General features: G+C 46.8%; 1 protein-coding gene across 1 annotated transcript in view; it reads right to left on the bottom strand.

The window, feature by feature from the left end:
- The window catches only part of ARCN1 (archain 1), a 153224-nt gene that overhangs the window by 76539 nt on the left and 55929 nt on the right, over nucleotides 1-20756 (bottom strand). The window contains exons 3-4 of the mRNA XM_069224754.1: nucleotides 3925-4104; nucleotides 3412-3617 (exon numbers count right to left, since the gene is read on the bottom strand). Coding sequence (XP_069080855.1) covers nucleotides 3412-3617; nucleotides 3925-4104 — 386 coding nt within the window. The remainder of the gene's footprint in view (nucleotides 1-3411; nucleotides 3618-3924; nucleotides 4105-20756) is intronic.

Raw genomic sequence — 20756 nt, 5'->3', positions numbered from 1 at the left:
ATTATAAAAATCTTTATGCCAGATGTACTCACAGAGCTTGCAATTCCTTTTGAGCTCGTGTAAGGAAATGCCTCCTTTGGATGGTTACCCCCTGCCTTTTTGCCTTTTCTGATGCTATGTTTTGAATTGAAAGTGTGCTGAGGCCTGCTAACCGGGCCCCAGCACCAGTGTTCTTTCCCTAACCTGTACTTTTGTTTACTCAATTGGCACACCCTGGCATCCAGGTAAGTCCCTTGTAACTGGTACCCCTGGTACCAAGGGCCCGGATGCCAGGGAAGGTCTCTAAGGGCTGCAGCATATCTTATGCCACCCTGGGGACCCCTCACTCAGCACAGACACACTGCTTGCCAGCTTGTGTGTGCTGGTGAGGACAAAACGAGTAAGTCGACATGGCACTCCCCTCAGGGTGCCATGCCAACCTCACACTGTCTATGCAGTATAGATAAGTCATCCCTCTAGCAGGCCTTACAGCCCTAAGGCAGGGTGCACTATACCATGGGTGAGGGCACCAGTGCATGAGCACTGTGCCCCTACAGTGTCTGAGCAAAACCTTAGACATTGTAAGTGCAGGGTAGCCATAAGAGTATATGGTCTGGGAGTTTGCCAAACACGAACTCCACAGCACCATAATGGCTACACTGAAAACTGGGAAGTTTGGTATCAAACTTCTCAGCACAATAAATGCACACTGATGCCAGTGTACATTTTATTGTGAAATACACCCCAGAGGGCACCTTAGAGGTGCCCCCTGAAACCTTAACCAACTACCTGTGTAGGCTGACTGGTTTTAGTAGCTTGCCACACTCAAGACATGTTGCTGGCCACAGAGGGAGAGTGCCTTTGTCACTCTGTGGCTAGTAACAAAGCCTGCACTGGGTGGAGATGCTATCACCTCCCCCTTGCAGGAGCTGTAACACCTGGCGGTGAGCCTCAAAGGCTCACCCCCTTTGTTCCAGCACCACAGGGCATTCCAGCTAGTGGAGTTGCCCGCCACGGCCCCACTTTTGGCGGCAAGGCCGGAGGAGATTATGAGAAAAACAAGGAGGAGTCACTGACCAGTCAGGACAGCCCCTAAGGCAACCTGAGCTGAAGTGACTCTGACTTTTAGGAATCCTCCATCTTGCAGATGGAGGATCCCCCCAATAGGGATAGGAATGTGACCCCCTCCCCTTGGGAGGAGGCACAAAGACGGTGTAGCCACCCTCAGGGCTAGTAGCCATTGGCTACTGCCCTCCCTGACCTAAACACCCCCCTAAATTCTGTATTTAGGGGCTCCCCTGAACCTAGGAACTCAGATTCCTGCAACCTAAGAAGAAGAGGACTGCTGAGCTGAAAAACCCTGCAGAGAAGACGGAGACACCAACTGGTTTGGCCCCAGCCCTACCGGCCTGTCTCCCCCCTTCGGAAGAAAACTGCTCCAGCGACGCTTTCCCCAGGACCAGCGACCTCTGAATCCTCAGAGGACTGTCCTGCTCTAAAAGGACCAAGAAACTCCCGAGAACAGCGGCCCTGTTCAACAAAGACTGCAACTTTGTTTCCAGAGGAGCAACTTTAAAGACCCCTGCAATTCCCGCCAGAAGCGTGAGACTTGCAACACTGCACCCAGCGACCCCGACTGGTGAAGAAACAACGCTACAGGGAGGACCCCCCCGGCGGCTCCAAGACTCTGAGTAACCAAAGTTGTCCCCCCTGAGCCCCCACAGCGACGCCTGCAGAGGGAATCCCGAGGCTCCCCCTGACCGCGACTGTCTGAATCCAAAATCCCGACGCCTGGAAAATACCCTGCACCTGCAGCCCCCAGGACCTGAAGGATCGGAACTCCAGTGCAGGAGTGACCCCCAGGAGGCCCTCTCACTTGCCCAGGTGGTGGATACCCCGAGGAGCCCCCCCCCCCCCTTGCCTGCATCGCTGAAGAGACCCCTTGGTCTCCCATTGATTCCAATTACAAACCCGACGCTTGTTCGCACACTGCACACGCCCGCCCCAGCGCTGCTGAGGGTGTACTTTCTGTGTGGACTTGTGTCCCCCACGGTGCCCTACAAAACCCCCCTGGTCTGTCCTCTGAAGAAGTGGGTACTTACCTGCTGGCAGACTGGAACCGGGGCACCCCTTCTCCATTGAAGCCTATGCGTTTTGGGCACCACTTTGAACTCTGCACCTGACCGGCCCTGAGCTGCTGGTGTGGTGACTTTGGGGTTGCTCTGAACCCCCAACGGTGGGCTACCTTGGACCCCAATTTGAACCCCGTAGGTGGTTTACTTACCTGCAAGAACTAACAATAACTTACTTCCCCAGGAACTGTGAAAATTGCACTAAGTGTCTAGTTTTAAAATAGCTATATGTGTTTTATTTCAAAAGTATATATGCCATTGTGATTATTCAAAGTTCCTAAAGTACTTACCTGCAATACCTTTCATGCAAAGTATTACATGTAGAATTTGAACCTGTGGTTCTTAAGATAAACTAAGAAAATATATTTTTCTATACAAAAACCTATTGGCCTGGAATTGTCTCAGCGTGTGTTCCTCATTTATTGCCTGTGTGTATGTACAACAAATGCTTAACACTACTCCTTTGATAAGCCTACTGCTCGACCACACTACCACAAAATAGAGCATTAGTAGTATCTCTTTTTGCCACTATCTTACCTCTAAGGGGAACCCTTGGACTCTGTGCATACTATTCCTTACTTTGAAATAGTACATACAGAGCCAACTTCCTACAGCTCGGCTAGCTCCTCACTGAACCAATCCACTGTAGGATTGGTTCTATATGCTATCCTATCAACTTGGACCGATGTCTCAGATTTTCTACATGGGTGTTGGCTATGGTGAAATAGTTATAGAGTTTAGGGTGGTTCGTAGCCAAGGCATTACCAAAGTTAGCAAGGGTAACCATAGCCCATTTTCTAGATCTGATCCTCTGTCCAGAGACACAGTTAGAGAGCAATTTACCAATAGGAACCTGAAAATGAATAGCTAGATAATCAGACCGTAGAAGAGACAGTGGAGGGATGAACAACGAATTCACTTAGGTTGGAGAAGATAGGATCCAGCATACGCCCACAACTGTGGGTTGGGAAGGGAACTAGTTGTGGTACCTGAAGGCCTTCTAGGTCCACGACTAGCACAGTTATAGAGAGGCACGCAGTATCCTCAAAGTGGAGATTAAGGTCTTCTACAACAGTAAAGTTGGAGTAGTGCAAAACCAGAGGGGGCAGAACATCAGCCAGTTATATAATTAAACTAGAAGCTATCCTGACTCGAAGGTACCCAAAATAGCTGCATCTCCATGGAATGGCCTGGAAATACCCAGATGGGGCATTCCCAGACCATCAATGGCTACTTAATTGGGGTCGCTTCAACACAGCCCTGAGCTCACAGGCATCTGTATGGCACACCGTGAGACTACCTTGCCGGAGTCTGTGACACCTTGGGTTTCTCAGTCTCAATGATGGTTTCTGTGATCATAGCCGCTGCTGTGCCACTGGAAACAGCTGAACTGCCAAAACCACCAAAGCCGGGAGCTTTCTTTCCCTGTCTTTCAGCATCCCGACGGGCCTGCTGCAATTCTTTGGCTTTCCTTCGCATTTCGGCTTTGGCCTCACGCTCTTGAGTCTGAAAGGGAAAAGAAAGTTACAACAGCTATTGATCTCGTATCTCAGAATATCATCAAAATCCCTTACACAAACATCTCAACAAGAGGCATACATGGAAAGAGTAAAATGAACATAACTGTGATGCAAATCTCTTAAAGATCACATTTGCTTGCATAGTTTCAGTAAAGTACTTATTAAAAAAATTGCGGACAACTAATCTCCAAAATACATATGACACAGAAAATTCTAGGTTTGATGTTTAGCATTGAAAACCTAGTTGACATTAAAACTTGAAACCCTGCCGACATGAACTGCTGCCCACTCACCTCCCGAACAGCTCGGAAAACCTTCTCCTCATGAGAATCCATTTCTGTGAAGGTCCGAATCTGAGCAAGGTTGACATTCTCACGGTACCCTAGCGCCACAATCTCATCAAAGGCAAAAATCAGGTCAAAACAGTGATCCGAAATCTCGTTCTCCTCCAAGGCACGACAGTACTCTGGAATCTGAACAAAATAGAAATATGGTAGGAGTTGAAAATTTGGTAATGGGCAAGTGAGCCCTCTTAGGTACAAGACGTCCCATCCCCTGTAACTATCATAGCACATGCCATGAACCCGCTGCAACAGTATTGTCTGCCTACATTGATAAAAAACAGTAAAGGTCAGAGGAAAACATGCAGTAATTATGGACAACCAAATTGAAAACCCTAAAATTCTGTTTTTTTAGTTCACTCACCTCAGCATTTACTCAAGATCAACCTGTTGCATAGTAAAAAGATCCACATTTATAGCTGGTGCCTGAATTTTTCGAATTTAAACCAAATGGGCCTGGCTTCAGTGACCTAACCAGCACTCTCTGCAGTCTATTTCTCCCTGTGGGACCAATTAAGACCAACTCAATTTGCTTCACATTGGAGACCGGGACTTGGCACACATTTCATTGAAAACCGCAATGTCCACACTTAATCAATGTTGCAGAGGCACCTTTGAAATAATTCACTGGTTAACATAGATTCCATATCAAAAGACGGATGAACAAAAAACAAAAACCTGGCTCAGCCTAGTATTTCTGTAAGCGACATGGCAAAGCACAGTAACAATTCATAACTAATGGGTCTGTTCATGTAACAAACCATGTGCAGTTACCACAGCCTTTCCTCATAAGATAGTTCAATGCGTTTCTGGCGCAAGGACCTATATAATACCTGCAAGTCACACAGTCACATCTTTCATCTATGGTTAATCCTTTCGTCCTACAGAGTGCTATAGCCAAGTTTCAAATCTTCGGTTGAGTAAGCACAGCCTTAAGAAACTTTGAACATAGTGCAGACACTCCACTGGGGGAACCAACTATTGAATGAAAATCAATTTTTTGCTTGATTTACACAAATATTTTCACTTTTTTTCCCTTGGACAGCAAGTTATGATCTAGAATGACAATTGCATTCTCATTCCAGACAACGATCCAAACATCTTATATGAAATAAGAAAGTATAGGAAGCTGGGTTTTGGTTGCAGTACCCCACCCCACACTTTCTGCATAGTTTTTGATGCAACTGACTGAGGTGCACTGGGTTCATGCTAACCAGATCCCCAGTGCCATTGTTCCTTCCCCAAAACAAGACACCTGGTCACTTCATCCCCAAGTGGCCAGGCAATATTTAGCACCTCTGTAAGTCCTTTGTAAATGCTACCTCGCGTACCTAGGGCATGGGTACTCAAAAGAGGATTCTCCCCACCCCCCAAGAACTGCAGCACAGTTTGTGTCACTAAGGTACCCAGCACCAAACTCAGACTGCTACTGCAGGCTGCATGACAAGGTGCTCCCTAAAATTGAAAACACGACATGGCACACAGTGCCATGTCCCCTAAACACTGCATGTAATATTTTTAAGTCACCCCTACAGCAGGCCTTGCAGCCTTAAGGTAGGGTGCGTTATATTACATGCATGGACATATCTGCAAGAGCGGACCCTGCTATGTCTTTATCAATTCTTAGACATAATACGTGAACAGGAAAGCCATTTTCAATACATGTGCTGGACACTGGTCAATAAGAGTTTACCAGCTACATGATGGCTTCACTGAAAGTAGGGATGTTTGGTGTCAAACACCTCATATTAGTAAGCCCTCACTGATTCCAGTGATGGATTATTGAACCCAGAGGGCACTTTAGAGGTGCCCCCGAAAACTTACCAACTGCTCGTGAGCTCACTGACTAGTTACAACCAGTCTGCCACTAACAGTCAAGAATCTGACCCCGAGGTTGAGAGCCTTTCATCTGTGGAAGTCAGAAACGAAGCCTGCTGGGGCAGAGGTGTTACGCACCCCTCCCCACAGGATGACCTGCATTCCAAGGAAGGAGCTTTAAAGAAGCCCGCTGCCTTTGGTATGCAGAACAGGCCTTCCTCAGAGGAGGATGCCATCCCCATACCCTGGGGCCCATCTGGCACCTGGACAGGCGGGAAAATTAACTATGCAGGAGGCGTATCACATTTCTAGACTGGGCACACCTCTAGGGTGACCAGCCGGAAGTGGACACAGCCTAGATGCCCACTACCCACAGGAAGTGGTCATCCAAGGGTAAGTGGCCCACTGGCTATTACCCTTCACTCCCCTTAATGCCCCCTAAATTGAGCATTTAGGGGATTCCCTGATACCAAATCCTCAGATCTTCGGTGGACAAAAAGGAAGCAGTGGACAAGCAGCCTGCTGAATCTGAGAACGACGGACTTGGAGCCAACCCCGGTAGCCTGCCTGCTGCACCCAACCCTCGAGGAGCGACTGACCTGTCCTGCCCCTGCAGCCTCCAAGAACCCTTGGAGAGATACCACTGCAAATCACCAAGAACTCCCTTGAAGCAGAGGTGCTGCTTTCCTGCACCTGGAGGCACCAAAGAAAGAACTGAGGACTGGGACTGCCAAAACCCCGATGCCAGACATCACCACTGCACCAGAGGCGCCTAGCCCAAGCTAAAGGGGACCAAAGGTGTCAGCATGGTCTGTGGGCCCACCAGAGATGAAGCCCACCTTGAGTTCACCCACTGTGAATTTCATCAAAGCGTCTGCAGCCCCAGGAACCGCAAGTGACCTGAAGACAAAGACCCGATGCCTCAGGACATCTCCACACCTGTCCGCCCCGGACCGAGGAGAAGAGGACCAAGGGTATCCCCATGTTTCTCAGCCTTGTGAGACCAGAGTCCACTTACTGGATTGGTTGAACTGGACCCCAGTCCACACCTGCAGACTATTTCTGCGCCCGCCCGCAGCCCCCATACCCCCTTTTGCAACCGCGAGAACACAAGCACCCAACCCGATGCCAGAAGACACTACTGCACCCGCGCCCCACAGCCAAGGAAGAAGTGTCCCAATAGTGTCCCCACATGCCTGAAGACCTAAAGGGTAGAGCCCCCCTGTGGGTTCCCCTGGACTGATCCTACAGCCCATTTCTGCAGCAACTTTGTAAACAGACAAATCCCCATAGACTTACACAGAGCACCAGATGCCAAACTGCACCTCTGCACCAGTCTGCCCCAGTGCCGCCCAAAGTGACCTGCTGGTGTGGCTTTGGACCTTGCCCTCTACGTACCTTGAGTCCAGGAGATTGGTCCTGTAAGTTGCTGCACTATACCTGAATGCAGTGCTTGTTCTTCCTCCATAGTATAACATAACCACATGTCAACTTTTAAAAACTGTAAATACTTCAAACACGAAAAGTACTCATCTGATTCAGGTGAGCTTGGTATCAAAGTTCATATAAAAGAACGTGTTGTTTTTATAAATTGGTGTCGGATTTCTTTATTGAATGTGTCTCTCACTGTATGAGTGTGTGCATTACATGCTTTGAACTACCCTCTGATATGCCTAATTGCTCGACAACATTACCCAAAAAGAGAGCATTTGAAACATAATTTGTGCCTCTGACACCTCTGGGGGTTGCTTGGACTCACTGCACAGTGTACCTCATTTTGGTCCACTCTATGCAGAGCCAGCTTCCTACAGAAAGTACACAGTGTGTCATTGGCTGATGTATACATTTATAGTAGCAAATAGAAACAAGAAAATAAAAGGTTCAACATAAACCAGGCTTGCATTGTTAATGACACTGGAGGACATTTTATTGCATTCCCATAACTCCTCTCCCGTCTCTTTCAATGGTAAAGAATGAGAATTCGGACACCCGCTACTCAGTAGCAACAGAAATCCTGATTAAAATAGTAATATGTGCCTTTTCAATGCTGCAGTTAACTTCTAAATAAACATTGCTTTGATAATCAAAATATGCTGAATACATACTTAGCCCAGATTTAAACAGTGGTTAAGTCGTTTCCGCGAAGTCATTGCCTTTCAATACCGTCACCATTACTTGTTCATGAACATCGAGAAACAATTTGTAGGAAGTTGGCTCTGTATGCACTATTTCAAAGTAAGGAATAGTATGCACAGAGTCCAAGGGTTCCCCTTAGAGATAAGATAGTAGCAAAAAGAGATAATACTAATGCTCTATTTTGTGGTAGTGTGGTCGAGCAGTAGGCTTATCAAAGGAGTAGTGTTAAGCATTTGTTGTACACACAAAGGCAATAAATGAGGAACACACACTCGGAGACAATTCCAGGCCAATAGGTTTTTGTATAGAAAAATATATTTTCTTAGTTTATTTTAAGAACCACAGGTTCAAATTTTACATGTAATACTTCAAATGAAAGGTACTGCAGGTAGGTAATTTAGGAACTTTGAATAATCAAAATAGCATATATACTTTTCACATAAATCACATATAGCTATTTTAAAACTAGACACTTAGTGCAATTTTCACAGTTCCTAGGGGGAATAAGAGTTAGTTTTTGCAGATAAGTAAACCACCTACGGGGTTCAAGTTTGGGTCCAAGGTAGCCCACCGTTGGGGGTTCAGAGCAACCCCAAAGTTACCACACCAGCAGCTCAGGGCCAGTCAGGGGCAGAATTCAAAGTGGTGCCCAAAACGCATAGGCTTCAATGGAGAAGGGGGTGCCCCGGTTCAAGTCTGCCAGCAGGTAAGTACCCGCGTCTTCGGAGGGCAGACCAGGGGGGTTTTGTAGGGCACCGGGGGGGGGACACAAGTCCACACAGAAAGTACACCCTCAGCAGCGCGGGGGCGGCCGGGTGCAGTGTGCAAACACGCGTCAGGTTTGTAATTGAAATCAATGGGAGACCAAGGGGTCTCTTCAGCGATGCAGGCAGGCAAGGGGGGGGGGCTCCTCAGGGTAGCCACCACCAGGGCAAGGGAGAGGGCCTCCTGGGGGTCACTCCTGCACTGGAGTTCCAATCTTTCAGGTCCTGGGGGCTGCGGGTGCAGAGTCTTTACCAGGCGTCGGGATCTGGGAAGCAGGCAGTCGCAGTCAGGGGGAGCCTCGGGATTCCCTCTGCAGGCGTCACTGTAGGGGCTCAGGGGGGGGCAACTCTGGCTACTCACGGTCTTGCAGTCGCCGGGGAGTCCTCCCTGAAGTGTTGTTTCTCCACAAGTCGAGCCGGGGGTGTCGGGTGCAGACAAGTCTCACGCTTCCGGCGGGAAACGCAGTTGTTTTGAAGTTGCTCCTTTGAAACAAAGTTGCAGTCTTGGGTGAACAGGGCCGCTGTCCTCGGGAGTTTCTAGAGCAGGGCTGTCCTCTGAGGATTCAGAGATCGCTGGTCCTGGGGAAAGCGTCGCTGGAGCAGTGTCTTTAGAAGGGGGGGGAAGACAGGCCGGTAGAGCTGGGGCCAAAGCAGTTGGTGTCTCCGTCTTCTCTGCAGGGTTATTCAGCTTAGCAGTCTTCTTCTTAGGTTGCAGGAATCTGAGTTCCTTGGTTCAGGGGAGCCCCTAAATACAGAATTTAGGGGTGTGGTTAGGTCTGGGAGGGCAGTAGCCAATGGCTACTAGCCCTGAGGGTGGCTACACCCTCTTTGTGCCTCCTCCCAAGTGGAGGGGGTCACAATCCTATCCCTATTGGGGGGATTCCTCCATCTGCAAGATGGAGGATTCCTAAAAGTCAGAGTCACTTCAGCTCAGGTTGCCTTAGGGGCTGTCCTGACTGGCCAGTGACTCCTCCTTGTTTTTCTCATTATCTCCTCCGGCCTTGCAGCCAAAAGTGGGGCCGTGGCCGGAGGGGGCGGGCAACTCCACTAGCTGGAATGCCCTGTGGTGCTGTAACACAGGGGGTGAGCCTTTGAGGCTCACCGCCAGGTGTTACAGCTCCTGCAAGGGGGAGGTGATAAGCATCTCCACCCAGTACAGGCTTTGTTACTAGCCACAGAGTGACAAAGGCACTCTCCCCATGTGGCCAGCAACATGTATCGAGTGTGGCAGGCTGCTAAAACCAGTCAGCCTACACGGGTAGTTGGTTAAGGTTTCAGGGGGCACCTCTAAGATGCCCTCTGGGGTGTATGTTACAATAAAATATACACTGGCATCAGTGTGCATTTATTGTGCTGAGAAGTTTGATACCAAACTTCCCAGTTTTCAGTGTAGCCATTATGGTGCTGTGGAGTTCGTGTTTGACAAACTCCCAGACCATATACTCTTATGGCTACCCTGCACTTACAATGTCTAAGGTTTTGCTTAGACACTGTAGGGGCACAGTGCTCATGCACTGGTGCCCTCACCTATGGTATAGTGCACCCTGCCTTAGGGCTTTAAGGACTGCTAGAGGGGTGACTTATCTATACTGCATAGGCAGTGTGAGGTTGGCATGGCACCCTGAGGGGAGTGCCATGTCGACTTACTCGTTTTGTCCCCACCAGCACACACAAGCTGGCAAGCAGTGTGTCTGTGCTGTGTGAGGGGTCCCCAGGGTGGCATAAGATATGCTGCAGCCCTTAGAGACCTTCCCTGGCATCAGGGCCCTTGGTACCAGGGGTACCAGTTACAAGGGACTTATCTGGATGCCAGGGTGTGCCAATTGTGGAAACAAAAGTACAGGTTAGGGAAAGAACACTGGTGCTGGGGCCTGGTTAGCAGGCCTCAGCACACTTTCAAATCAAAACTTAGCATCAGCAAAGGCAAAAAGTCAGGGGGTAACCATGCCAAGGAGGCATTTCCTTACACAATTGTAAAAGTAACCTAAAATAAACTGATTTGCAGGAAATTTACAAGGGAACTGCAGCAAATGACAGAGGCGATAGCATATTTCCGCACTTGCCTTGTACTAAAACCTGTACTGGCTTCCAGCTGCCCTCAAATGGCGCCAGTGAAGTACAGAAAGCGTTGCAGAACCTAAAATGTTAGCACAATGAACAGATATACATTAGCAATTTAATCAGCCACAAAGAAAATTGTTTTTCCAAGTCATCACAAGATGCTCTACAAAAGGTGCTTCTTAGAATATGGTACAACTACACCGGAGAACAACCTCAAGTTGAACCAAGGAAAAACTTAATGCACTTAAAAAGAATAATCAAGCAATTAGGCTTCTTCTCAAAAAATGAAAATCAACTTAAGAGGTGGCAGCAAGTATAGGCAGAAAAGACCAACTCATCAGCAAATCTCATTGGTCTTCAGTACAATGTCCAAATGTAAACATTAAATCATTCAAGACACCACAGGATATAGCAAGAGGCTCAAATGAAGTGCCAAAAGAACATGAAAGACTGGTTTGCAGTATGGGTTTTCACCAGACGACTCGAAAGTAAACCTTTTAAGGCTGCTAAACTGCTGCTGCCAGAGAACGATGCCCTCATGGAGCAGGTCCTACTTTAACATTGAGATTCTATTCTAAACGTTCAAGAAATATTTGCTGCTTACACAGCCATATAGAAAAAGTAATTTACATTCACAAACTGCTAAATACTGGTTGTTCATGCAGATTCCTCGTCTTTTGACGATCCTCTAGGGCCAGAAAAAAATTTGGAACTTAGTTTTTTGCCAATACTCTTTAGCACCGTCCTGTGGTACCATATGGCCTCAGATGAGACTCGGCCACTAAAGCTGTGAAGACATCGGTTTACAGAGGGGGGCCAAACTAGCATCAGATCTCGATCATTTTTCCACACCCACTGAGGCACGCAGAGAGGCACTGAGAGAGCATCAACAACACAATTATGATATGTTTGCATACCTATGTATCATGCCTTTTATCTGTTACGAGGGAGGGTTGTAAGGAATTATCAGAAAAAAATAGTAGCATATATTGTTATCTAAGGTAGAGTAGGAAACTGGTTTTTTGTTGCAGTTGCTCCCCCCATTTCAAATGTCAGTGCACTGAGGCCTTCCGACTAGACTTCAGTGCTCATGCTCTTTACTTAATATAACACAATTGGCAAAGGACTCTAGCACCCTTGAAAGTCTTTAGTAAATGGTACCCCTGGTACCTAAAGGGCATGGGTACTAAAGAGGGTCCCCTAAGGGCTGCAACTCATCTTATGCCACTCTAAGGGACCCACACACAAATGCTACACAAACTGTCATTGCAGGCTGCGTGACATGGTGCTTAACCATGAAGAGAAAACATGACACAGCACTCTCCTGTGTGCCATGCCAGAGTCACTGCATTTAATACAACTAATACACCCCTACAGCAGACCTTCGAGCCCTAAAGTAGGGCGAATTATATTTTATGTGAGGACATATCTTCATGAGCAGATGTACCCCTGTGATGTCTAGTTCTATTACTAGACATTACAAGTGAACATGGAAGCCATCTTAGGGCATTTGTCAAACCAAGTTACCCAGCTACATAATGGCTTCACTGAAAGCATACAGTGTTTGGTATCAAACACCTCATATTAATAATCTCCCACTGATTTCAGTGATGGATTCATTAATATATGCCCCCACAGGATACCTTAGAGGTATTCCCCTGAGCCCTGCAAGTGTGCTGACTGGTCAGGTCCAGCCTGCCACCACTGACAAGTTTCTGACCCCCCCCCCCCATCAGAGGTGAGAGCCCTGCTCTCAGAGGTCAGGAACAATGCCTGCTCTGGCAGGGGGTGTTTACGCCTCCTCCAGCAAGAAGGCTAGTAAATTAGCATGTCAAGGCACGGAGCTTCATAGAGCACACTGCCTCTGATATGAGAGCCTGGTTCCCCATCTCTCCCCTCCCCCCCACCCCCCCCCAAAGGTACGGAGGATGCCATTCCCTCCCATGAGGCCCATTTGGCAACAGGACAGATGGGAAACTGGCTATGCTAGGAGGCGTGTTACACCTCCAGGATAGTCACACATCTAAGGTGGGCTACCTGAAGTGAACAAGAAAAATAGGATTTCAACATCATGGTTGTGGTGAAATTAGCAACTATGGGTGAAGTTCACTCCCACCGGAAGTGGTAATATGGGGGGTGTAGTGGCCCCAGGGGCAAGTAGCCCATTGTCTACTACCCTTCCCTCCCCTTAACGCCCTAAATTGAATATTTAGGTGCCCTCCCCCCCTCAACACCAGCAAATCAGATTTGTCTGCCTGAAGAGGAAATGAGGACAAAGAAGCACCCATGACATGAGAAAGAAGCAGCAGCAACTGACTTGATGCCAGCCTGCCTGCGGTTCCCAACATTAGCATGGAAAAACTGAGTGCCTTCCACAGCGTGACCTCGCCGGAGAAATCACTGCTGCAGCTGAGCCCCTGATCCTGAGTTCCAGTGGACTAACAGTGTCTCTACATGCCCAAGCATCTCAAGGACTGAGTTCCCCCTGTGGCTTCGCCCAGGGTGCCCCCCCTCACCCCCCACCCACAGCCCCCAGTCCTTGCTTGCAGCCCCCTTTGTCACAGGACCGTTTTACAATTGAAATCTACAGATCATGTGATGCTAAAAAGCACATCTGCATCCAGACTCCCCAGAGCTGACTGAGGTAACCTGCTGATGCTACCTTGGACCTTGCCCCCATAATTACCTTAACTCCAGAAGATTGGTCCTGTAAGTCCCTGCTCAACACCCCGTATGTAGTAAATGTGTCATTTCCCAAACCATAACATTAACGCATTAAAGTCAATACAAGTGTATTTTCTGAACTCTTCAAAACTGCCAACTTTAAAAAGTACTTGCCCAATAACGAAGTTCTTTGTGTCAAAAAACATAGAAAAATGTGTTATTTTTCTAAACTGTTCCCAAGTTTCTCCTTGAGTATGTGCTCCATTTACTGACTGTGTGCAACAAATGCTTAACAGTGCCCTCTGATACGACTAAACTGCTCGCCCACACTACCACACAAGAGCATTTAGGATTAAAAAAATGTAGCCTCTATCTACCAACAAGGTTCATCTTTACTATCTGCATAGTGTGTCCCTACATTGGCATACTGCATAGATAGCCAGCTTCCTACAATTTTTTTTTTTTTTTCAACTGGATCTTTCTTTCTGCATATTTCACAAGTTATGAATGAGTCCCAAAGAAACATTCCTGAGGTTGGGATGGAGTAGAGCAGATTACCTGAGACAGTCGTAAGCTATGAGCCCACGCAAAGTATCTCGCACTGCATGACTGAGTTATGAGGCATTAATGTTAGCAAAAGTATGCAAGGATAACCATATCACTGATTTGTAGATGTCAGCGACTGGAAGACCTCTGGTCCGTGGATACAGCAGTGGCCCACGTGAAACATACATGAATGCCACATGGAGGTTCCTACTTAGTCAGGGTACAGTATATTTTGATATAAAAGTCAACCTACCACGAAATAGACCACTTGGTCTAATCTTTAGCCTTCTTTGCACTGGCAAAGCCCACAAACAGCTTAGTATCCAGTATGCTCCGATCTGGGAGTTCAACGTATTACAACACTGCACATCTGGGCCTCATCTATGCAGTCACTCATCCTCCTTGGTGGCTTAGAAGGAGGGAAGAAAGATAGAAGGGCATTGGACTGGCCAATGAGAAATGCAGACATCAATTGCGGTAACAAAGACAGACAAATATAAATAACTAGACTTTCTAGAATGTAGGCCGGACGAAAAGAGCCTGGAGCTCACAGACCCTCAGGGACTATGTTTTCCCTAGGTCTTTGTACAGGGTCATCCCCAGACTTTTTACCTTACTCCTCCCGTTTTGTTTTTTTACCCTTTTTGTTGACGTTAGGACTCTGGGCACTTTACCACTGCTGATCAGTGCTAAAGTGCATGTTCTCTTCCTTCTAAACTTGGTATATTGGCTTACACCGGATTGGCACATTTAATTTACCTATAAATCCCTTGTACAGCAGTATCCTTTATACCCAGGGCATGTGAATTAAATGCTACTAGTGGGTCTGCAGTGCAGCTTGTCCCACTCACAGAAGTAGCTATTCAACCCGGTCTCAGGCCTGCCACTGTCTGGCCTGCGTGAGCAGTTACTGCCACAGGGATCCGGCGTCTAAATTTACTTGCCAGGCCTGGAACTCCACTTTTACTACATATAAGTCACCCCTAAGGTAGGCCCTAGCTAGCCCCGTGGGCAGGGTGTTGGGTATGTAAAAGGTAGGAAATATGTGAATGTACTACATCTCCTAGTGGAGACAAAAGGCCCATATAGTTTCTCACTACTGTGAGTACTGCTCATCTCATAGTATTGTATTGTAAATGCCTTAACAGATGACTAAGTGATATTGTCAGATCTATGAGGGGTGACGTAGGCACGTTTGGTATGGGTGGAATGGTAGTGAGAAATGGTGCTTACTGGTGTAGGTGGGTTTTGTATTACCATTATAGAAATGGCACTTTTAGCAAGTGAGCATTTCTCTGTGCTTATGACTGATGTTTTGCATCTTGCCTCCAATCCATGTCTGGGGTAGTGACAGCTGGGCTTTGTGCATACTTCTCAGGTAGCCTGTACACAGATAGGGTGGCAGTGTCTCAAGAGTGCATCTGCATATTGAACGGACTTCCTCGGCTGGGAGAGTTGGAGGCGGAACACACCTGCATTTGTAAAGGCTGTGCCCTGGCCTCACACAAAGGGCTTGTTTACCCTCTACTGATGTCTGGTGCCAGTGCTGGAGGAAAAAGGGGAAATTCCTGGAACAGGTTAGTGCTGGTTGGAACCACCTCTCCCCCCTTTGTGGAAGCTTTGCATAAACAGTATAACTGCAGGGGCTTCCCCCAACAATTTTAGACACCGGGTGGACTTGGAACCAGATGCTGCTGGAAAAGACTGTGCTAGGAACTGCCAGAAGGATTACCTTGCTGTTGTGCTGACCTGTGGCCCACTAGGTCACCAGAGGAATTGCCACTTTGCTTACAGTTGGCCCTGATGTGCTTGCCTGCTTCTAGACCCCTCCATCTGCCTGCTCCCTGTTCTGCTGCAAACTGCCTCCCCTGGAGTGCTAGGTGAGCGATACAACCGGCTTCATTAGAGCCAGTGGTGAGCGCTGCAAATGTGTCTCACATAGCGCCTGGTGAGCGTTACTATTTCCTCCGTGCTGCACCACTGAGAGTGCCTAGTTGTTTCTCCTCGTGAGGTGGGGCCAAGGAGGAACAGGTACTGTCACGGAGAGGGTGGTTTTCTGTGTCCATCGAGGCAAACACTCTGTTGTGCCCCAAGGAGGTGAGCCGGCACCTCCTTCAGTGCCAGCAGCCCCAGGTGACGTCTTCGCCTTTCGTGGATTCCGCGCATCTTGTCTGGCGCGGACGCTGGTGAGCAGGGGAGCATAGTGAACTTCCCAGTGTGGTGGAATGGTCCCATGGGAGCGCAGAGTGCAGGTCAGAACCCTGGTGCGCATGCGCCAGCGGGCAGGAGAGCTTCCACCCTTAAGGGTTGGCCTCTCCCGGCTGCCGGACTTGTTGCATAACCATCCCCGCTTGCAGGTGAAGGCCACCCCAGATCCTAATTGGCCCCAGGAGGCAGGTGAAAGTGGATGCAGTACTGAGGAGCTGGAAGCAGGGAGGATCAAGGGAGACCTCCCCCGCAAGAGCCTGCTGTGACCCCAGAAGCCTGGTATTTGCTGTTTTCTCCATAGGGAGATCAGGAGATTAGTAGCCCCACCCTCACAGGAGCATACCTTTAGTACACTCACCAGTGGATTGCAGGATGAGGAGGAACCCTCGACAGATGTCCCATGCCTGCCAAGCCTCTTTTTTTTACCATAATCCGGGAGCTAGACGGGCAGACAGCCCAATATCCAAGGCTGGAGGATCTCTTCCCGCTGGGCGTGTAATATAAGCACAGGTGCACTGAGGTTTCAGGTCTTTGTTTGTAGTGATGACCTATAATGTTCTGCTTTCCCCCAATATGTGTGATGCCCTCAGAAGCATTGTATTTGGTGTGTTATGACCTGTAGTAAATTGGGACAATCGTTGTTTGCAGGGTAATACTTTGCCTGACATGGTCTACAGTATATGCATTAGGAGGGAGAGTTTTATGATGACATATGCCATGGGAGGGTAATGTTTTCTGACAGGCGTAATAAGGGAATGTTTAGCTCTATGTGCATTTATGATGTTGTCTTGGCATCTCTGATGTTTATCCTGACCTGTACATTTTTGGTAATGACAACACAATTACTGATTGTGTTGCAGAATACTAATAACCTATATCGTTACCCGATTGCTGCAAAATTTTGCAGAGTACTAGTAACCTGTGTGATTTTCTGACACCTGCTTGGGTAGCAGGGTGTTACTGATACATATCAGTTTTGGTCTAATGATGTTTTATACAATACAGTTTATTTTTATATAACTTGTTGTGTCTCCTTTGTGGTGTATTTATTGTCTCATGCGTGTTGTGTGTGTTGTGCAAACGCTTTACACATTGCTTCTGGGATAAGCCGGACTGCTCATGCCAAGCTACCAAGGGGGTGAGAGCAGGTGTTATCTTGAATGTGTGACTCCCTTTCCCTGACTAGAGTGGTGGGTTCTGCTTGGCTTAGGTGTAATACCCCAGTCAACCAGAAACCCAATTTCTAAAAGAGTAAGTCACTGCCACTAAGAAGATCTACAGAGTCAGAAAATGAACAAGGCAACTTTGCATCGGATCCAATGCAGATGCCATAAGTAATGTTAACACAACATTTGACCCCCACTGAGGATCAATAAACTGAGTGGGAGGAAACAAGTAAACTTTTCAGAGAATGCGCCACTGGTGATTACTTAAAGAAGGGTAGTGATGGAGACACATGTAGGCGTATATGGCACCCGAGTAATATTCAACAATAGCCAGCCGGTCCAGATGTGTAAGAGATAGTGTGAAATGTACCACAACAGAAAGGTAAGATTGATATGGGTTAAGACATTCCGATTTGCACCACTGAACAAGCTTGTTCTGGTGAGCGGTCTAAAAAAAAAATAAAAAAAAATTAGGTCTTCATGACGAGCACAATTTCAGACGGCAAGCAGGAGGACACTAATTTGTATTTCTATATCTGCACACCACAGCTGCTGTGTTTGGTAATTAGAATTAAGGACCTGATCACCCTGCTGTCAGAGCAGGTCTACCATGAGCAGCAGAGAAGCACGGCCCGAATGCTGAGCACCAACAGATTAGCAACCCAAAACCTCCCTGCCCAGTCCATGGCCATCATGCTTGAGCCTTCCGCAGGGCTCATGACATCCTGGGGTCAGAAGCCCTGTGACGGCATCCTCCAGGGAACTTATTCAGAGGGAACAGTTCGGTACAAAATCCAGGATATTTCCTATGCTAGGTAAGGGCTAAGAAACCGACAGTAAATCATGAAGAGAGAATTTCCTTAACTTCATGATGGGGATGCCACTAGTGGGTTAATGGCTCAGAACATCGGCTCATACTGAGGGAACCTGCGAGGAGTGTTGAACCAAAAAAAAAAACATCTGTTACTGGGCCCATTTCTATGCAAATCATCTTCCAACACAGTTTGCAACGTAATGTAACCCAGTGAGCACACTACCCCAGCAAGGAGACATCTGTAGCGACATCAAGGCTGCAGCTGGAGGGATACATGCACAGCATGGATTTGTGACAAAAAAAAGTATTGAAAATCTACATCCAAGCACAGATGCTGCCCTGACGGTGGAGTTGTTGCTTTCTTTGGAACCATTGAAAGGCTCTCATTCACCATCTGAGCTGAGGCACCAATAGGATACAAGAAGTCATCAGACTCAATAGTTGAAGGACTTACAGAACTAGGATCTGAGCCAGCAACATCAGAATCACCCCAGAATATCAACAGCCAGTCAAAAAAGAAAATTAAAGCTCTTCGGGGGGGGAGGGGATCGTGTCTAGCACTGCTCCTATAAACATCAGTCTTTGAGCGAGTGAGATGAGACTTATTGATGTTGTTCATGAAGACTAGGTCACAGAGAAGAGCCATGGTGCACAAAAGATGTTCCATGATCAAAGTAGGGGACCCTGCTTTCATCAGCCAGACATCAAAGGAAGCACAGACATACATGTCATCCTCTATCATGGAGCCTCTTTCAAGGCAGTCACTTTGGTTAATACTTGTGGAGCAGTCGACAGTCCAAATGGAACAACCCTGATCTGGTTATGCAGAGAACCTACAACAAACCTTAGGTAGCGTTCTGCAAAAAGGGAGGATCAGTAGATTGAAGTATTGATCGTGGATGTCCAGTGACACCAGGTACTATCCCATACTGATAGTAAGACAAGACCAGACTCGGGAACCGTAGGAAGTGGTCTCTTTATATAACATATCAAAATTAGATATACTGTGCAAAGAGTCTTGGAGTTCCCTTACTAGTGGACAGGGGTTTCTTCTAGCAACTCCAAGGTGCTCTATTAGAGAGTAGTGTGGTCGAGCAGCCTTACGCATATCAGAGAGGAGTGTTAGACATCTGCAAATATACACACACAGTCAATAATTGATGCACAGGACTCAATAAGGGGAACACCAATTTATTAAAATAAATTTTATATATATATATATATATATATATATATATATATATATATATATATATATACACACATATATATATATATATACACGTCGACTCCATCTTAGATTGTTTTCCCCCGCAGAGGGTGAGGTAGGAGTTGTGTATGCTAGTAATAGTGCCCATGCAATGGAGTAATGTACATAATGTAGTTTAAAGTAATATATTTACAAATATACAGATGTTCAAGATCAACTTCTAAACGGCTACAGGCTCCCGGGGAGGTGGGTGGGCGCATGTGAATCTGCAGCGACTAATGCCACGAACAGATGTACACTGGGTAAGTGACATTTTCCGTTCGATGGCATGTGTAGCTGCAGATACACATGCTGTGCATAGACTAGTAAGCAGTTATCTCCCCAAAAGCGGTGGTTCAGCCTGTAGGAGTTGAAGTTGTCTGAAACAATGTTCGTAGTACTGCTTGGCCTACTGTGGCTTGTTGTGCTGTTAGCACATCTACACAGTAGTGTTTGGTAAATGTATGAGGCGTAGACCATGTAGCTGCCTTACATATTTCGGTCATTGGAATATTTCCTAAAAAGGCCATGGTAGCACCTTTCTTTCTAGTTGAGTGTGCCTTTGGTGTAATAGGCAGATCTCTTTTTGCTTTAAGATAACAGGTTTGAATGCACTTAACTATCCATCTAGCAATGCCTTGTTTAGAAATTGGATTTCCTGTATGAGGTTTTTGGAAAGCAATAAATAATTGTTTCGTTTTTCGAATTAGCTTTGTTCTGTCAATGTAGTACATTAACGCTCTTTTGATGTCTAATGTATGTAGTGCTCTTTCAGATACAGAGTCTGGCTGTGGGAAGAACACTGGTAATTCTACTGTTTGATTTAAGTGGAACAGTGATATGACTTTTGGTAAAAATTTAGGATTTGTCCGTAGAACTACTTTATGCTTGTGTATTTGAATAAATGGTTCTTGTATGGTAAATGCTTGAATCTCACTTACTCTTTTTAAAGATGTGATGGCAATTAAAAATGCAACTTTCCATGTTAAGTATTGCATTTCACAAGAGTGCATGGGCTCAAAAGGTGGACCCATGAGTCGTGTTAAGACAATGTTGAGGTTCCATGAAGGAACTGGTGGTGTTCTTGGTGGTATAATTCTCTTTAGACCTTCCATAAATGCTTTTATGACTGGTATCCTAAATAGAGAAGTTGAGTGCGTAATTTGCAGGTAAGCTGAAATTGCTGTAAGATGTATCTTAATGGAAGAAAAAGCTAGCTTTGACTTTTGCAAATGTAGTAAGTATCCTACGATGTCTTTGGCAGATGCGTGTAAGGGTTGAATTTGATTATTATGGCAGTAATAAACAAATCTTTTCCACTTATTTGCATAGCAATGTCTAGTGGTAGGTTTCCTAGC

This window comes from Pleurodeles waltl, chromosome 3_1 (assembly GCF_031143425.1).
Source record: "Pleurodeles waltl isolate 20211129_DDA chromosome 3_1, aPleWal1.hap1.20221129, whole genome shotgun sequence".
Taxonomy (NCBI): domain Eukaryota; kingdom Metazoa; phylum Chordata; class Amphibia; order Caudata; family Salamandridae; genus Pleurodeles; species Pleurodeles waltl.
Note: the sequence above shows the minus strand (reverse complement) of the source record. Positions and strands in the feature narration are given on the sequence as shown.